Source organism: Rasamsonia byssochlamydoides, assembly GCF_041956645.1.
Source record: "Rasamsonia byssochlamydoides strain NRRL 3658 unplaced genomic scaffold VTN77scaffold_50, whole genome shotgun sequence".
NCBI classification, from domain to species: domain Eukaryota; kingdom Fungi; phylum Ascomycota; class Eurotiomycetes; order Eurotiales; family Trichocomaceae; genus Rasamsonia; species Rasamsonia byssochlamydoides.
In genome coordinates this window covers 154,592-171,363 of record NW_027192433.1, presented here as the reverse complement: position 1 = coordinate 171,363, position 16,772 = coordinate 154,592, and the positions used below count along the sequence as shown (strand labels likewise).

Sequence of the window (16,772 nt, the reverse complement as noted above, 5' to 3'; positions counted from 1 at the left end):
CGATCGGGAAGCATCTGTCCAGCAGCAGACCGACTGGTCTAGCCTCTGTGGCTCAGCAGCTGCGTGATGCTGCTCTAGCACACCGTATCATTATGATTTGACCGCACAACCCCGCACAACCAGTTGCCTAATGGCGGGCGTCAATATGTAAGGCAGCCCTGGAAGGCGGCCCTTTAGCCCGGGTCAACGCGACTATGGCGCTTACCTTAGGTACAGTATTCTATGCCCAACCTTGCTGTGAGCTCATGCCGCGGATCTTTTACCCAATGATCGTTTATTTGCCCGTGGACGCTGAAGTACATTGGCTCAGCAGACCGAAAATGACATCCATCATTTGTATGTAGGCAACTATCTACCTGGCACCGGGGTAATTACTTGGTAGGTAGGTACAGTGCAACATGCGAGTGGTCGTCAATGGCTTTGCCAATTGCTAAAAACTTAAAACGCGAAAGAAAGGGAAATGAATGGATTTAAGCAACGGATCACGGTCGCATTTGAATCGTTCAGACCCACGGAATGATTCTTTGGAAACATTGGGTGGGTCCTCCTAAAAGAACTTGAGATGGCCATTAGGCGGTTATATTGTTTTAGTTTAGCGCCTGTATTCGATTGATTTTTTGGTGCTATCCGTGGTGATGCCTTCTATGTGCCCTTACGCGCATGAGCAGCAACGCAAATAAGAGCTGGCTGCCTACTTCAAGATATAAGTAACGTTCGCGAACTGGGTGCTCTCCTGTCATTATGTAATTATGCATATATAAGTTTCGGATACACCCCGAAAATCCTGGGGTTGGATACAAGGAGACAGAAAAACCACTAGAGCAAAAAGAAGACAGACAGACAGACGGAGAGATAGAAAAGACTCTTTTCGATAATATATCACATCTTGCATTTGTTCTTGTTACCTTTGTATCTATCCATCTTCCTTCACATTGTTATATCCTTCGAGAACTGTCTCCTGTCAGAGTCTGACCTGCAAGTCCACCACTTGACTTCACTTCACTTTCTTGCTTGTCTGTCCCCGACTTCAACGAGTCCGGAAGGAAAGAGATCATCCTTTTCTCGAAAAGAAAGAAAGACAGAGAAACATCAAGACATATTGTTCTGCTCTTTTCCTTTCAAGTGAAGAGTGTGACCTCAAGTCCACTACTTCACTTCACTGGGATTTGTTGCTTGCTCATCCCGCCCTTCAAAGAGTTGAGAAGGAGATCATCTTTTCTCGAGCTATGGATTCGCACCGACATCACCGAAGGACTCGGGTTTCTCGCAGGGTGGAAAGAGCAGTCGCAATCAATGAGCCGTATGTCTGGTCTGGGAACTTCACACCGTCTCTTGTCTGGTGCTAACACCCGTTAGAGCGGAAAATGAATCGCTATTCTTGACAAACGGCACGAACAGGGCCGTCGCTGGATCCACGGCATCCCACCGCTCCAACTTATCTTATCCTCCACCACTCGCCCACGCAGACAACCCCCAGCAAGCCTCCGCTGACCGTCGGACCTCTCCAGCATTGACGCAGCGCCATCTTGTTCAGCACCAACATCACATGCAGCGTCTCTGGGGTAATCCAGACTCCGCGCAGCAGATGCGTCAGGATCGCTCTGCACAGACCATGTCTGCGATGCGGAGTCTGAATGCGGAGTCGCATCTGCCCGAGCACGTGGTCGACGAGATGTGCACCAACTCGGAAGGCATGCTTCCGCTGGACCGGTACGTTGCTGGTCGGGATAGGGATGGGTATCACCTTGGGATGAGACGGCGCAACAGAGATGTCGTCGCGATGGACGGCGCTGCTGATATTTCCTTGGAGGGTGGTCCCGTGTCTGTTGATGACTATCCTCTGTACCTTGCTGCGAGGGCAAAGAGATGGGTACCAGGTTGGGGTGAGACAGCGCAACCGAGACGCTGTTGCGATGGACAGCGGTACTGACATTTTCCTGGAAGGCGGTCCCTCGTTCCCTGATGACTATCATGCGGTTCAAGGCATGATTGGCAATCCGTATATCGACTGGCCTGATAACTGGGAGGATCAGTGATTCTGTTTCGTGTGGGGTAATATGACATTTGTTTCCATTGTTGGGTTCCGGGGAAATGACTTTACAATTTTCATTTGTCCTTGGCTTGCTAGTTAGTGTCAGCGTTCTTGAATCCATGGTTTCTTTCACTGCTATGAATTTCAGTTCCAAAAGACTTGACGGTCCAGCTGTGCCTATCCAAGCATAACAACATGTTTGGCATCCCAACTCCTTATATTTCTGTCAAAACTCCAGACCGCCATGCCTACCATATTAAATTACTCATAACGCGAACTGTGAACAAGGCCGAAATCATGACAGGGTATATGTGCGACAGCTACAGCGGACCCATGAAATCGGGAATCACAGAATCGAAGAGATTGGTGATGTCGAATCCAGCCGGTATTTCGCCGCCGATCAGAGGCTGCAAGTCAGTCGTGGGGTAGAAGAGCTGTTCCGTGAACGGGGTTGCAACTCCATTGCTCATCTGGCTCTGCATGGGCATGTGTTGGCTTGGCTAAAAGCATGTCAGTGCAGAAGACTACGAGGAGAAATTGCAAATACTTACTCCCATCTGAGCGGGGAAGTATCCCACATCTTGTTGAGCCTCGGGCAGACGATCGAAGCCTTTGGTATTGTTGTACGGCGCGCCGCTGGGAGCATCGCCGGTGGAGGCCCTCTTACCAGATTGCACATCGCGAATAAACTGTCGCGCAATGTGGGCAAAGTCCGACAGTAGAGAGCTTGGCAGGGACCCTCCTGTCGCATACTCCAGGCGACTGAAATAACCAGCGGCCACGTCCAAAAGCGCCAGATTGGTGCTGGTCTCTGGATGGGATGGATTGTGGACGACAAAATCAAACAGAATAAATAAGGCGGACAAGGGGATGACGCCCAGCATCCTGTTTAGATTTCAAATCAGCGATGCGGGGTAGACAGCACGGATGGCTAAGCAAATATATTAATTCTTACCAGATCGGAGTGTATGGCTCCGCGTCAATGTAACGTGTATTTTCAACCACGTGACGCGCTGTAAGCATCAGTCGTTTTTTGGCTTCTTCTAGACGGCGAGATGGCGTTCCAGCACCGACATGCAGCGTCACTCGACACAGAGCAATTATGGTACCGTAATAGAAAAAATGTGACCGCAGCGTGATCAATATGGCACATGGCGTTTTGCAGTGCTGAGGACGAAACGGCTCTCCTGGTCGGAACTCCCTAGGAATGGAGTTTCTCCACTGTTCGAGGTCGTCTTCGATTCTATCAATGGCCGCAAAGTATTGATCCGGTGTCTTCATTCTGGCACTGACGGAGAATAGCATTTCGTATGCGCGAGACACCAGCCGACTAAAGCGAGCGGACGACAGAAACCAATCGAAGCCCCCGAAAACTGCCTCGGGGATTACTGGAACGGGGCATCCCACGTCGGAATCCATCAAGTCCTGGATTGATGAGTAAAAGGACTGAGCAGATTGCCGGCGGCAGCCACTTACTGATGTTCTGCCAGTGAAAAAGCATGTCGTCTTCTCCAGGGTGTATATAACCCAGAACGTTCTGTGACACGCCTCTTCATTTTCACTCATACTGATGGCCCTGTTATAACCCAGAGATTGGGCCATTCTTGCCGCTTCAGAAATCAACGTCTCTTCAATCTGAATACAAGACAGATTCAGAGTAAAGATCGACTAGCCCCACGTCAGTGCTTTCAACAAACATGTCGCGAAACCTCTTGCATACCATAGCAGTGATAGCCTGTTACTCATTAGACAGATGCAAAGGTTTCAGGTGGCAGCACGCTTACTTGCACATTGATTAAAGCCTCCTTGGGAATGAGGAGATCGGAAAACAGTCCAAGGGCGACTTCAAACAATTTCCATGCTTTTCCTTTTCCCGGATCAAAAGATCCGCCTTCCGTATATTGGCATCCGAGCGCCAGGACGGTGTGATACAGAGCCGAAAAAGGCGGACTGCTCGACAGATACTCCAGTAATTGAGAACTGAACGCTTTTGCCTCAAACTCCTTGCGATCCAGAAATGGGTACATAGGATGGACCTGGTCAAAGTAGGCTGCTGCGTGTCAGAACGGCCAACGAGATGAATGGGGAAGATCACGGGAGCATCACCTGCTATGTAAGCTGATGCAGCGTCGGGCGGTACCTGTTCAGGATTTGACGGCCCTTTAAATTTGATTGTCGCACCGGATGATTTGGTGCCGCGATTCAACCGTGCATTGATGACCGTCCCGATCGTCTCGATGAGATCACGGAGCTTGTTATGCCCCAGGCGCTCCGATACTGAGCGGATCCGGGTCTCCGAGAAGAAGGCCAGATTCGAACTTGCCACTTGAAGAATATCAGCATTTGCATATTCCTGGAATCCGTCTGCTGAGACTACCATAATGTTCAGGAGCCTACAATTGGTGACCTGTCAGCTGGCCGTTCCATTTCAATCTTCTTGCCAACGTCTCACCTTGAAGATGCAGGACTCATTTCTCATTGCCCCGATTCCTCCAGCATGTCTGTTCTCCAGGAGATAATCCAAATACAACCTTGGGTGACGGTCCAAATGAGACCGTGGTTCTCCCGAGCTAGCATCGCCCGATGTGGGTGTAATAGCAAATGGCGCTGAAGCATGATCTGCGACGTGATGAGAATTAATCAGTTGAGAAACTGGGGGCAAAATATGTGATACCGTGACTGGGAGACACGCTTGACTCCGACTGTCTCAGTCGTCGCTTCGTGTGGCTGAAGTGACATTCTTGTCTGCGCTTCTGCGATGGAGGATCAGCCAAAGTAAACGTGCTAGCTGAATGAGGCTCTTACAATACAATTCGTACAGCTCCGTGAGTCGGCTTGATCTCCTTGACAGGATGTTAATATGGTCGTGCTTCGTGCTACCACAAGAGTATGGGGTATAGAGAGGTATAGCAACCGGGTACCTACGGATGCATCGCACTTTGCGAGCTTTGCACTGATCGCACGACTTGGAAATCCTCGGGCGCAGCACCACCGTCGTGTCTGTCATTGTCGAATACCTTATCAGATCAGGCACCATTGATGGATGCACCGAGAGCGAGGTATCCGAGAAGCGAAGTGGAGAGCCCGAGGCCCTCTAATGCGTGATCAGGTGACTCGGCTGTCGGAGATTGATATCAGCCGCAACATTGGCATTACTAATCAGAATCACATGTGATTGTCGATGTTGATCGATGATGATTACAGATTGGACTTCTCTAGATGATCTCTACATCTCTCTTCACTGTGAAGACATACACGTTTCTCATCGGTAATCATGCCCACAATGTGGATCACCAGACGATCTTGATGGACGGAGAGTAAGAACTTCAATCGTGTTAAAGACACTGTTATCCTGCAGATCAATCCTATACTGATGATGACTGCGAGTCTAGCTGCGAAGTCGATATGCCTTATCTATGTCTTTCAGCCGAGGCAGTGGGCCATCCCGATCCCTTGCCTATTTTTGAGGCATCCATCCTGAATTCCGAATGCCGAGCACGAACATGCGGCCCGATCTACGCGTCAACCGGCTTTCCGACCACGCTAGAATCTGGTTCAGAACCGAGGATGCCGATAGCGATAACCAAATTAGCGGTGTCCTGTTTTCCCTATGTGGAAAATTGTGGATTGATCTTTGGTTTCCATATTGGCGCGAACTTTGTACCTGTGGATATCCTGTCTAACTAGGGCAATGTTCCAAACCCCGAGCTCCGTACAAACAGCACGAGAGTACGGAGTATATCGTTACTGAGACTGCGCAACTGAGTATATAAATTTGATCACCATGTGAAACTGAGATTGGAACTCTCTGAGATCCTCAGAGTCTGTCAAACATGCTCTCTACGCTCTTGTGTTGCGAATATCTTATCTGAATCGTCCAGAGAATTGTCAATCTGCATACATCATGTCAGAGTCCTCGGCAACGTCGGAGGATACGAAAACGGCGGAGGAGAGACCGGGGGATATTGATCCTATCTGGTCTGAGCAGGAACGCCAGCAATTGACACACATTGCTACCCATCAGTCAATTCGATCTGCTCAAGTCCTGGGCAAAGCGGCTACTCCTGATCCTTCCCATCTCGATCCTACCAGCAAGAATTTTGATCTGTACAAATGGATGCTATCTCAAGTGCAGAAATATGAAACTGGAGGCCTCCAGCCACGAAAAACGGGCGTCATCTTCAAGAATCTTTCGGTCCATGGCTCAGGGGCCGAAATTCAGGTCCAGCAAACGGTATACTCAGTTCTGACAGCACCTTTCCGTCTGAGAAGTCTGATATCCAGTCACAAGTCTCATAAGACAATCTTGCACAATTTCGATGGCTACGTCAAGCGTGGTGAGATGTTGTTGGTCTTGGGACGCCCCGGGGCTGGGTGCTCTACGTTTCTCAAGTCAATATCTGCCGACACTGCAGGCCTGACGGTCGACCCATCATCGGACATACACTATGATGGTATTCCCCAGAAGACGATGGTTCGTGAGTTTCGCGGCGAAATTCTGTACAATCAGGAAGTTGAGAAACGTGAGTAGATCGGAGAACCATGACAGCGTTGCTTGTGGCGCTCACATTGAACAGACTTTCCACATTTAACCGTCGGCGAGACACTCACCTTCGCAGCTGCAGCGCGAGCACCGCGGAGCCGGGTCCCCGGACAGACACGCAAAGAATATATCGAGCATGTCCGCAACGTCGTGATGGCCGTGTTTGGGCTCTCCCACACGGTCAACACAAAGGTCGGCTCTGATTTCGTCAGGGGCGTTAGTGGTGGTGAAAGGAAAAGAGTGTCAATCGCTGAAATGGCTCTGGCGGGATCGCCACTATGCTGCTGGGACAATGCGACACGCGGATTGGATTCAGCGTCTGCCCTCGAATTCGTCAAGGCTTTGCGACTGAGTTCCCAAATCTTCGAGAGCACTCATCTGGTGGCTCTTTACCAAGCGTCGCAAAACGTGTATGACCTCTTTCACAAAGTCATTGTCCTATACGAAGGCCGTGAAATATTCTTCGGCTCGACTCTGCGCGCGAAACAGTATTTTGAAGAGATGGGTTGGCACTGCCCGCCCAGACAGACCACAGCCGATTTTCTGACCAGTTTAACGAACCCGAGCGAACGACAGACGAAACCCGGCTTTGAGAATTCTGTGCCACGCACCGCTGAAGAGTTCGAACGGTACTGGACGGACAGTGCCGATTACAAGCAGCTCCAGAGCGAGATCCATCAACTGGAACAAGATCTTCTGAAGAACGGTCACACGGCTAGTGCATTCAGCGAGAGCCATCGGCAAAGGCAGGCCAAGCATACTCGTCCTCATTCCCCCTATGTGATCAGTATTCCGATGCAAGTCAAGCTCTGCACTGTGAGGGCGTATCAGCGGATATGGAATGACAAGGTGTCCACGTTGACCACCATCGGCGGCCAAGTCGTCATGTCATTGATCATCGGATCACTGTTCTACGGGACTCCATTCGGCACTCAATCGTTCTTTGCAAAGAGTTCAGCGCTCTTCTTCGCGATCCTGCTAAACTCCCTCTTGACCGTGTCAGAGATTAACGCTCTCTACAGCCAGCGGCCAATCGTGGAGAAGCATGCCTCCTACGCGTTCTATCATCCTTTTGCCGAAGCCTTGGCTGGCATCGTGAGCGACATCCCTATCAAACTGCTCTCCGGGATCATCTTCAATGTCATCCTTTATTTCCTTGCCAGCCTACGATATGAGGCGGGACCTTTCTTCGTCTTCTTCCTGTTTGCGTTCATGTCCCTTCTCTGCATGAGCCAGATCTTCAGGACTATCGCAGCGGCAACGAAGACGATTCCTCAAGCGCTGGCAATGGCGGGTGTTATCCTGCTTGCGGTTGTCATTTACACCGGATTTGTCATTCCCCGGCCCAACATGCATCCCTGGTTTGGATGGTTATTCTGGATCAACCCACTCGCATATGCCTACGAGAGTCTGATCGTCAACGAGTTTCACGGACGCGACTTTCCCTGTTCAGACGTCATCCCTGCATATCCGGGTTTCTCGACAGGGTCGAGCGAGAATTTCATCTGCGGTGAGAAAGGTGCCGTAGCCGGCCAACTGTTCGTGAATGGAGACAAATACCTGGATGTCAGTTACGGCTATCGATACTCCCATCTGTGGCGCAACTTTGGAATTCTCTGTGCCTTTACCATCTTCTTCATGGTTCTCTACCTGGTAACGACGGAGCTCAACTCTTCCAGCTCGTCGACGGCAGAGGCATTGGTCTATCGCTTTGGCCATGTTCCGAAGGCTGTGCTAAAGGGGGTTCGCGAGAGTGGCTCGAAGAAGCTCGTGAAGGATGCAGGAGATACTCGGGAAGGTCAAGATATTACCTTGCCGGAGCAAAAGGATGTTTTCACATGGCGAAACGTGTGCTACGATATCCAGATCAAGGGAGAGACCAGGCGACTGCTGGATGGTGTCAGCGGATGGGTCAAACCTGGCACCTTGACGGCATTGATGGGGGTTTCCGGTGCAGGCAAAACCACACTGCTGAACGTTCTTGCGCAGAGGGTCTCTGTTGGCGTCATAACCGGGGATATGCTTGTAAATGGTGCCCCATTGGACGCAAGCTTCCAGCGGAAGACAGGCTATGTGCAGCAGCAGGATCTTCATCTCCACACATCAACTGTTCGAGAGGCTTTGCGTTTCTCTGCGCTTTTGCGGCAGCCAAAGTCTGTTCCTATGAAGGAGAAATATGATTTCGTCGAGGATGGTGCGTACGCCTGTTGAAAAACTGTTCTTCGTTGCTAACTTTACTGTACAGTCATTCGCATGCTTAACATGGAGGACTTTGCTGAAGCGGTCGTCGGTGTTCCCGGCGAAGGGCTGAATGTAGAACAGCGAAAGCTGCTCACAATCGGCGTCGAACTGGCTGCGAAGCCGGCTCTTCTTCTGTTCCTGGATGAGCCAACGTCTGGCCTTGATAGCCAGTCCTCCTGGACTATTGTGGCTTTCCTACGCAAGCTGGCAGACAGCGGCCAGGCGATCTTGTGCACGATCCACCAGCCGTCAGCTATGCTTTTCCAACAATTCGATCGTTTATTGTTCCTCGCCAAAGGTGGGCGCATGGTGTATTTCGGTGATATTGGCCCGAATTCCCGGACCCTATTGGACTACTTCGAAAGGCAGGGCGCCCGCAAGTGCGAGGAGCACGAGAATCCGGCCGAGTATATCCTTGAACTTGCCGGTGCCGGAGCATCTGGACAATCATCTCAGGACTGGCCAGCATTGTGGCGCGCGAGCCCAGAGGCCAAACAAGTTGAAACTGACCTGGATCGTCTTCACGAGACGTTGAAGAATGAAAAGGCTCCAACCCAAACCACCATCCAGGAAGCTGACACGGAGTTCGCGATGCCTTTCTGGAATCAGCTGATTGCGGTCGTGATCCGAGTTTTCCAGCAGTATTGGCGCACCCCGAGCTATATCTACGGGAAGTTTGTTTTGGGTATAGCATCAGCACGTAAGTCATCTGCCAGAGTCGTGATACGCAAAACGCTAATGATCATAGTGTTTGTTGGTTTCTCGTTCTACATTCCCGGCACGTCGATGCAGGGTCTGCAATCTCTCATCTTCGCCATATTCATGATCACCGCTATCTTCGCCGCCCTGGTGCAGCAGATCATGCCGCAGTTCATTTTCCAGCGCGACCTGTATGAAGTGCGCGAACGGCCTTCCAAGACGTATCATTGGGCAGCGTTCATCATCGCCAACATCTTCGTCGAGATCCCGTTCCAGGTCGTGTTGGGGATCGTAGTATTTGCCGCGTTCACCTATCCGGTCTTTGGAATTCTGAGCTCTGAGAACCAAGGGGTGATCCTGCTCCTGCTGGTCCAGTTCTTTGTTTTCGGGTCGACCTTCGCGCACGCTGTTGTGGCTGCCTTACCAGACGCCGAGACAGCGGGCCAGATTGCCACGTTGATCTTCTACTTGACACTCATCTTCAACGGTGTCATGCTGCCGCGCGTCGCCCTACCGGGCTTCTGGACGTTCATGTACCGCGTCTCGCCAATGACGTACATTGTCAACACGATAGCCGCGGCAGGCATCAGCGGTCGGCCCGTGAACTGCGCTCCAGACGAGCTGAGCGTGTTCCAGCCTCCAGGAAATATGACCTGCGGACAGTACATGCAGCCGTACCTCGACGCGGCCGCAGCGACCGGCGCGGCAGGTAACCTCATGAACCCGGACGCGACGCGCGACTGCGCTTACTGCACCCTGCGTGTGGCGGACCAGTTTCTGGCAGCGCGGGACATCGAGTACGATCAGCGATGGCGCAACTTTGGCTTCGTCTGGGTGTATATCGGGTTTAATGTCGTGTTTGCTGTGGCGGTTTACTATCTTTTTCGGGTGAGGAGTTGGAGGAAGCATTGATATTGGTTATTTAATCGTAATCTTAATCTTGATACGGTAATGTTGGTAATATATACACGATGTTGCAGGGATATATAGAAGGTTAGAATTAGATTAGAGTTGACCCGAAGGTGTGACGTCATATTGAGTATCGAGAAGAGAGAGAGCAGTCCTTAGGTATATGGTCAATGAAGTAATACAATTGAATAGAAATACTTCTATTTTTTTCCTGTTGTAATAGCTTTCTTTCTTTCTTCTTCTTTTTCTTTCCCTTTTTTTTTTTTTAAAAAAAAAAGGCTCTACAGACAGTATGCTAGCCACTTAATATTTGGAACACAAGCACTGAATTTAGAATTACAACCAAAAAAAAAAAACCGGCACGAGAGACGCTCACTCCCATGCAATAATAGGAAGACAGAGAGACGATGAAGATTCTTTGATCTCACCAAGTCCACGGTCACGTCTCGGGCGAGAGGAGGATGAAACGCGTTGAAGCCCGTTGAAGCCCGACTGAAGCCCGACTGAACCCCGATGGCTTCGACCGAAAGCGTGGAATATATCGACCGAAAATCACACGTAGCATTTCCGCTTACTCTCGTGCGAAGCGTGGAGATGCTTTGACAGAGTGAGAGGGAAAGAAGAACAAACCTATTTCTTCTTTCTGGTGAAACAGCACGAATCCGAACGTGCCTTTCGATCGAGGCGAGCAGGCCAAGGGTCAGGGAAAGTAGGGCTGGTCTTTTTCCGAAAGCATTTCAACCACTGTGATAGATTCCATAAAGGGGAGGGGGGGGGGGGGGGGGGGGGTTATCACTGAGTCGGTCTCTCCAGACCTTTAGTAACAAGATTTCCAGTAGAGCATATATAATAGAAAACCTCCCTAGAACCCTGAGAGGCACAGAGAATTCCCCGAGTAAAGAGAACTCTCTGCTGGCAATATAGGATACCTTAAACAATAGACAAGAATAATGCATGGCTAATCCTAACAGGGCCGTGCAGTATACTGGCAAGAAGTTAGTTGATATTCGTAACTATCTACGGCCATGATGATGTTCTATATCCTTCAGCGAAGTGCTGTGTCACTTGATGGTGACATCATCTTCGTACAGTGATTGCTCTCGTCTGTCTTCTTTCTCGACCGACAGTCAGTCTCGGCGGGGAGATAATTAGCTCCTCCACGACAGAATAGAATAGAGGACAAAACCATAGTAGGCCTGATTTCTCATGCTTGAGTAGTATTTAGCGTCCTTCTCTCGGCCGGTCAGACGATGGAGACAGAGCAGTTGACGTCAAGATAGTCATGTCTCATGTCTCATCGTATGATGAATCGGTCCTAGGAAAGATATAAATATCCCCTGAAAATGAGCCGCTGGAATCCAGCTACTGTACCACTGCAGGATTGCGTTCAGCTATCCCTACAGCTTCATATTTCTGCAAAATTATTTGGTGTATACTCTCCTCCAGTCTGTTCCTGCTTGCTTGCTACCATCATGCCTGGCCCAAACCCTGACTTCAAGCCTCTCCACAACATCTGCGAGTTCCTTCACGCGCTGCACATCTACACCGACGAAGCGCGCCACAACATAACTCGCTACGTCGAGGCGACGCACTACTGCTCGCACGTGGGGAAAGACCTCCGGCAATGTCTCATCTACGACTCCCCCGGGCCAAACGCCCGCCTGATCGGGGTCGAGTACATGATCCCGCGCCACGTCTACGAGACCCTGCCAGACGAGGAGAAGAAGCTGTGGCACTCGCACGAGTTTGAGGTCAAGTCCGGCATGCTGATCCTGCCCAGGCCCCAGGGGCGCGATCCGGACAAGTGGGCTGCGGCGGAGACCGAGGCGCTGAAGGAAGTCGTCGGCCTGTACGGCAAGACCTGGCATTTCTGGCAGGTTGATCGCGGCGATGCCCTGCCGCTGGGATATCCGACCCTGATGGGGTCGCTGACCCAAGCGAGCCAGATTGATCTGGATAAGGCTTTGGCGCGGAGGAATGCGGAGTTTAATGTGGATCATGACGAGAAGGCTGAGAGGAGGAAGGATATTGTTTGTCCGGGGGTGCATCCGCTTGCTGACTCGTGGTGGAAGGAGGGCAAGCAGCAGAGTAGCTGAGTGGAAGATTTAACAGGTCATCATATTTTGTTGGGGTATGTCTATATAGTTGGGTAGGATGATTGTTAATCCGATGGTGATTGTGCTGGCTAACAATGAGGTCACTTTTATATGATTCAAGGCATAAAACCCAAGGAGTAGCCAATAGTACCATAGTCTACAAACATGGAGCTGTTTCTACATCATAAGATCAGACTTGATATTCTTCTCTGATATATGGGTTAATTCACCTCGGGCTTTTCTGCTTAATTACTACCTTTTATAGTATATAGTATAGAACTAGAGGATGAAATTGCGAAGGGACCGCATCACGTCAGTCCGTCTAAAAGACCAGCTAACCTAACAAGGAGGGTTTATATGCCTGAGTCAGGAGGAACAATGCAAAAAGGAACTTTCACCCTCATATAGGCTAATCAGTACACTGTTACGGAAAGTCATATCGAGCCGCGCTGTCTAGAAATGTTGTGGCTTGCCACACTGAGACTTAGGGTTATGTTAGAGTTAGACTAGACCATACCGACTAAGAGAAGAACTCAGGGAACTCCATTCAATGAATGCACTTGCTGAACACCAACCATGGCCATGCCCCAAGTGTGTTTTTCCAACCTGCCAAAACGCGTCTGATATGAGAGCTGCGACCGGTCTGGCTTCTTACCTTTCTGTGATGCCTCCTGCACCGGCCACGGGAATGCTGGTATTCAGGACAGGGGAGACGACCACGATGGCCATCGAGTTAAGGCAGGTTAATCCCTAGGGCCAGATAGTGACTGTGTACAGGAGTGATGGTCCGCGCGTGCTGCTGAATGGCGAGCTGGAAGGCTGTGCAAAGAGCTGGCCCCTGGCTGTGCGGAGAGCTGGCCCCTGGCTGTGCGGAAGGGGAGTATTGTCTGCCAATGGTTGGATCAGCTGGTCCAGTCGGGGCACACGAGGTATCAGCTTGTTGGTGGTGTTGGTGAGTCCTTCAATTCTACCAGAAGGGCAACAGGTGGATTGATGTATATCCTTCCTCATCCCAAGAACAGGTGGTCCTTGGTGGGTGGAGTGCATCCTGCGAGAGCTGAACCAGTTCCCTGCCTCTGGTGAAGTGAATTCCAAAGAATGAAGAACGAGAGATTATGCATCGATATGGCTGAGGCTAGCTTGGAGTAAGGATGAAACTCCCCTTGATCCTGGTGAAATGCAAACGCTTGGAAAGGACGTCTGGCTGCTGATGGAGTGAACTGTCACTATAACTCATCTGTAGGCCAGCGCGGTATGAATGTCTTCCAAGCGAAGAATAACTGTTCGCTCATATGAACAGGACTTTCCTGTTGCTGTCTTTCAATACTGGCTTGATAGACTTGTTAAGCGATATAATCCATGTCGTACATGTAAGTACATGCATGTACTATACATACATTGCATACAGGAGGATCATTTGAAGTCCGGACTTTACATTGATCAATTCGAGATGGTCTCCATGCTGGAATCTGCTAATGATACAATAATAGTAGCAACAAGAATAATAACGAGAAAAATAAGCTAAATGTATTTTGTTGAATGATTGATTGAATGAATGATGTATGGTGTACCAGACGCAGTCTGCTGAACTCTACTCTATCGTGACTGCTCTCCCAACTCATACACTCTGCCACCTGTCCTTGTCCCCGTCCTCAGATGGTAGGTTGAGTCATATCTGCAACCACCCTCTGCGCCTGCTGCATTTCCTCGTCCGTCGGCATGTTGACGATCATTAGATATAGGACGTTCTGGAAGGGACAAACATCATTAGTTCGATTACCATCGTTGAGGTAGTTGTCATATCGAAGCACTCACCCTTTTGAGGAACTGGCGGAGGTTTGGAGGCTTTGTGTGCAGAATAGTAGCAGGTATTGCTGGAGTAGACTGTCCCTGTCCCTGTCCGTCACGTCGATCCACTGCTCCAGGAGGGGCGACTTCAAATCCGTACTCCTTGGAGAAGGCATATATCTCCTTTACCAGGCGTGGGATGCCCCCTTCCTTTTTTCGATCCCTTTTCAGACTTTGCATCAGCCAGGGATGATAGGAGTCCGCTTCTTTGTTCTTTCCAGTCTGCCGACGTGACCCCTCCGCTTCCGATGATGGGCAGCGGCAAGTCAACACGGCCACCGGTCACCAGAGAAATCAACGACCCGCTGCTGGCCGGATGGCTGGGGTCGGCGAATCGCGACGCGAAAGTCGGCGTCGGTCCTGTAGGTAGGGGGTTATTTGGACTGGTTATCGCCTATCGGAGTCAGCAAACTCAAATGAGGAAGCTGGGACACGTACAAGTCTAGCCTGTGTCCTGCGGTCCCTATAATCATCGACAAACTCTTTCGTCGCTTTCATCTTCTGCTTCCATTTCCTCTTATTATTGGAATCCGTCTGCGCTGGCTCAGGCTCAGGCTCGGGAAAAACGAGCGGCGCAATCTCAGAAAATGGAAAGTTGGCACCATCAATTGTCCCACTCGAGCCCCGTAAGGTGTGTTGGATCCTCCCCGGGATGCTGGGTCCGCCCTTGTGGATAGACTTCGAGATGGTCGATTCGAGGTTGAAGGCCGCGCTGGTCTTGTCCGACTCCGGGTCCCAGGTGATGGCCAGGCAGTAGAGACCGCGTGGACGGAAGAATTCTTGATTCACCTTGTCGAGGAACTTGTTTGTCCTGGAGAGAGTAAAATTAGCAAGCCCTCAGAGTGTCAACAGAAAGGATCCAACAGCTAAATAGTAGATGTCATGGAATCTCTTCTTAAGTGAATGAAAATTTTCTGACAAAAAGCTGCAGAGGAAAGAAATAAATTTACCTATACCGGCTATGCGTCTCAATCGCTACCTCCGTCGCGATCTGGATGGCAATCCCCACGGCAATCGAGGTCGCCGTGGCAGAAACAGCGTCCCGATGGAGGCGAGATTGATGGTATGCAGCCACGGCGACGCACGACAAGCCTTGCCAAAGGTGTCGAGGAAGTCGAGGAAGGTCGGCTGGTCGATTCCCACATCAGCCAGAACCGGTGCATAGGCGCGCATGAATCCGCGGGCTCGATCTTTCGGTCTCCGCTGTGGAATGACGACTGGGCACGGCAGTCTTCGTGGAGAGCTTTCTGTAGATGTATTTCCTGGTCCAGGATGTTCTCGCACGAATGCATCTGCGAGCTGGACTAGGTCGCGGCGACTCGAGCTGGAGCTATCCTCCCGCTCGTCCGAGTTGTCTTCTTCTTCATCGACCTCCTCATCGTGTTCTTTCTGTTTATGAGATTCATCCGCCGGCAGTGGCCCAGCAGGCTGGTCTTGCGAGCGCTTTCGGTTCTTGTAGGCGGCGACGCGCTTCACGGTGGTTTGGATAATTTCGCCCATAGTGGTAGCTGCGGGGAGGAAAGATGTGAAGGAAGCAGATTGAGGAGCGTCTTGTCAAGACCAGTGTCGTGATGAAGATTAAATACTGCTCAACATGTCCAGGCGATATTAATATTAATATTATTCCAATCCGAGCTAGATGAACGCTGGCATCCGTTATAACAACAGCTGCGCCCCATAGATTAGGCAGCCAGCGTGGTCAGCTCTTCGCATTTGCTTATGCAGCATATTCGATCGACGATAGTCAATAATATTCAAGAGCTGGGCGAGCTTAACTTGCTTTCCGGCGTGGTGTCCGATGTAACTCTATCCAGTAAGCATCGTGAATACCATGTTGGTGATATTATTAGTAACCAACTCATCCAATCTCTCACCAGGCAGCAGGATTATGATGTTGGAGAGGAAAGGCATTCCTCGTCCAGATTGATTTGGGTCCTAGATAATTGCGGATTACTGAGCCCGCAATAGGTAATTAATCGCGTCTTTACTACCAACAGAGCAGAGATGGCATTAATCACTCTTTCACGCATTTTTACTGCAATATCGCCAGTAATTAGCGGACAGCCCTTGATCTGCGGGATGGCAATCATCTTGAAGACGTCTAAGAGGATCAAATCGATGGCCCATTCGGACAAAAGCAGCTGCGTATCATTATGAGCGCAGATGTGACGGGGAAATAATATGTAATCAAGAAGTGCCTCAAGCCCTGTGGGCTATCCGGAAAATCCTACTGCAGCCGTTGCAGGAAGATGTGCGTTGGCCCCTCGCGATGGCAGGATTGACATTTAGATGAGGAATTGTATAGCAGCTTTTTTTTTCTTGGATAGTTCACCACCTGGTAGTATGCAGAACATCCAGGTCTTAGCAAACCCGTTGTAGATTTCAATATAAGCAATTCAACTGC

At 50.3% G+C, this 16,772-nt stretch overlaps 7 protein-coding genes across 7 annotated transcripts; 4 read left to right on the top strand and 3 right to left on the bottom strand.

The window, feature by feature from the left end:
- Window positions 1-1,226: 1,226 nt before the first annotated feature.
- On the top strand, window positions 1,227-1,930 carry VTN77DRAFT_6655 (uncharacterized protein; the record flags this gene model as incomplete). Its single annotated transcript, XM_069422957.1, has 2 exons — window positions 1,227-1,300; window positions 1,357-1,930. The coding sequence occupies 2 exons, from the start codon at window positions 1,227-1,229 to the stop codon at window positions 1,928-1,930; spliced, it is 648 nt and encodes a 215-aa protein (XP_069276103.1).
- A 422-nt stretch (window positions 1,931-2,352) lies between these two features.
- On the bottom strand, window positions 2,353-5,069 carry VTN77DRAFT_6654 (uncharacterized protein; the record flags this gene model as incomplete). Its single annotated transcript, XM_069422956.1, has 12 exons — window positions 2,353-2,532; window positions 2,584-2,917; window positions 2,988-3,457; window positions 3,509-3,700; window positions 3,753-3,767; window positions 3,817-4,082; window positions 4,139-4,357; window positions 4,410-4,425; window positions 4,485-4,651; window positions 4,707-4,785; window positions 4,838-4,875; window positions 4,958-5,069. The coding sequence occupies 12 exons, from the start codon at window positions 5,067-5,069 to the stop codon at window positions 2,353-2,355; spliced, it is 2,088 nt and encodes a 695-aa protein (XP_069276102.1).
- A 182-nt stretch (window positions 5,070-5,251) lies between these two features.
- VTN77DRAFT_6653 (uncharacterized protein) lies at window positions 5,252-5,719 on the top strand (the record flags this gene model as incomplete). The annotated part of the gene is made up of 2 exons (XM_069422955.1): window positions 5,252-5,349; window positions 5,425-5,719. 2 exons carry the CDS (start codon window positions 5,252-5,254, stop codon window positions 5,717-5,719), a joined length of 393 nt encoding a protein of 130 aa, XP_069276101.1.
- Window positions 5,720-5,936: 217 nt separating this feature from the next.
- VTN77DRAFT_6652 (uncharacterized protein) lies at window positions 5,937-10,427 on the top strand (the record flags this gene model as incomplete). The annotated part of the gene is made up of 4 exons (XM_069422954.1): window positions 5,937-6,555; window positions 6,610-8,769; window positions 8,821-9,516; window positions 9,565-10,427. The coding sequence occupies 4 exons, from the start codon at window positions 5,937-5,939 to the stop codon at window positions 10,425-10,427; spliced, it is 4,338 nt and encodes a 1,445-aa protein (XP_069276100.1).
- Window positions 10,428-11,896: 1,469 nt separating this feature from the next.
- Window positions 11,897-12,520, top strand: VTN77DRAFT_6651 (uncharacterized protein; the record flags this gene model as incomplete). The annotated part of the gene is made up of 1 exon (XM_069422953.1): window positions 11,897-12,520. The coding sequence occupies one exon, from the start codon at window positions 11,897-11,899 to the stop codon at window positions 12,518-12,520; it is 624 nt and encodes a 207-aa protein (XP_069276099.1).
- A 1,936-nt stretch (window positions 12,521-14,456) lies between these two features.
- Window positions 14,457-14,866, bottom strand: VTN77DRAFT_6650 (uncharacterized protein; the record flags this gene model as incomplete). The annotated part of the gene is made up of 2 exons (XM_069422952.1): window positions 14,457-14,762; window positions 14,807-14,866. The coding sequence occupies 2 exons, from the start codon at window positions 14,864-14,866 to the stop codon at window positions 14,457-14,459; spliced, it is 366 nt and encodes a 121-aa protein (XP_069276098.1).
- Window positions 14,867-15,343: 477 nt separating this feature from the next.
- Window positions 15,344-15,868, bottom strand: VTN77DRAFT_6649 (uncharacterized protein; the record flags this gene model as incomplete). Its single annotated transcript, XM_069422950.1, has 1 exon — window positions 15,344-15,868. One exon carries the CDS (start codon window positions 15,866-15,868, stop codon window positions 15,344-15,346), a length of 525 nt encoding a protein of 174 aa, XP_069276097.1.
- Between the last annotated feature and the right edge of the window lie 904 nt (window positions 15,869-16,772).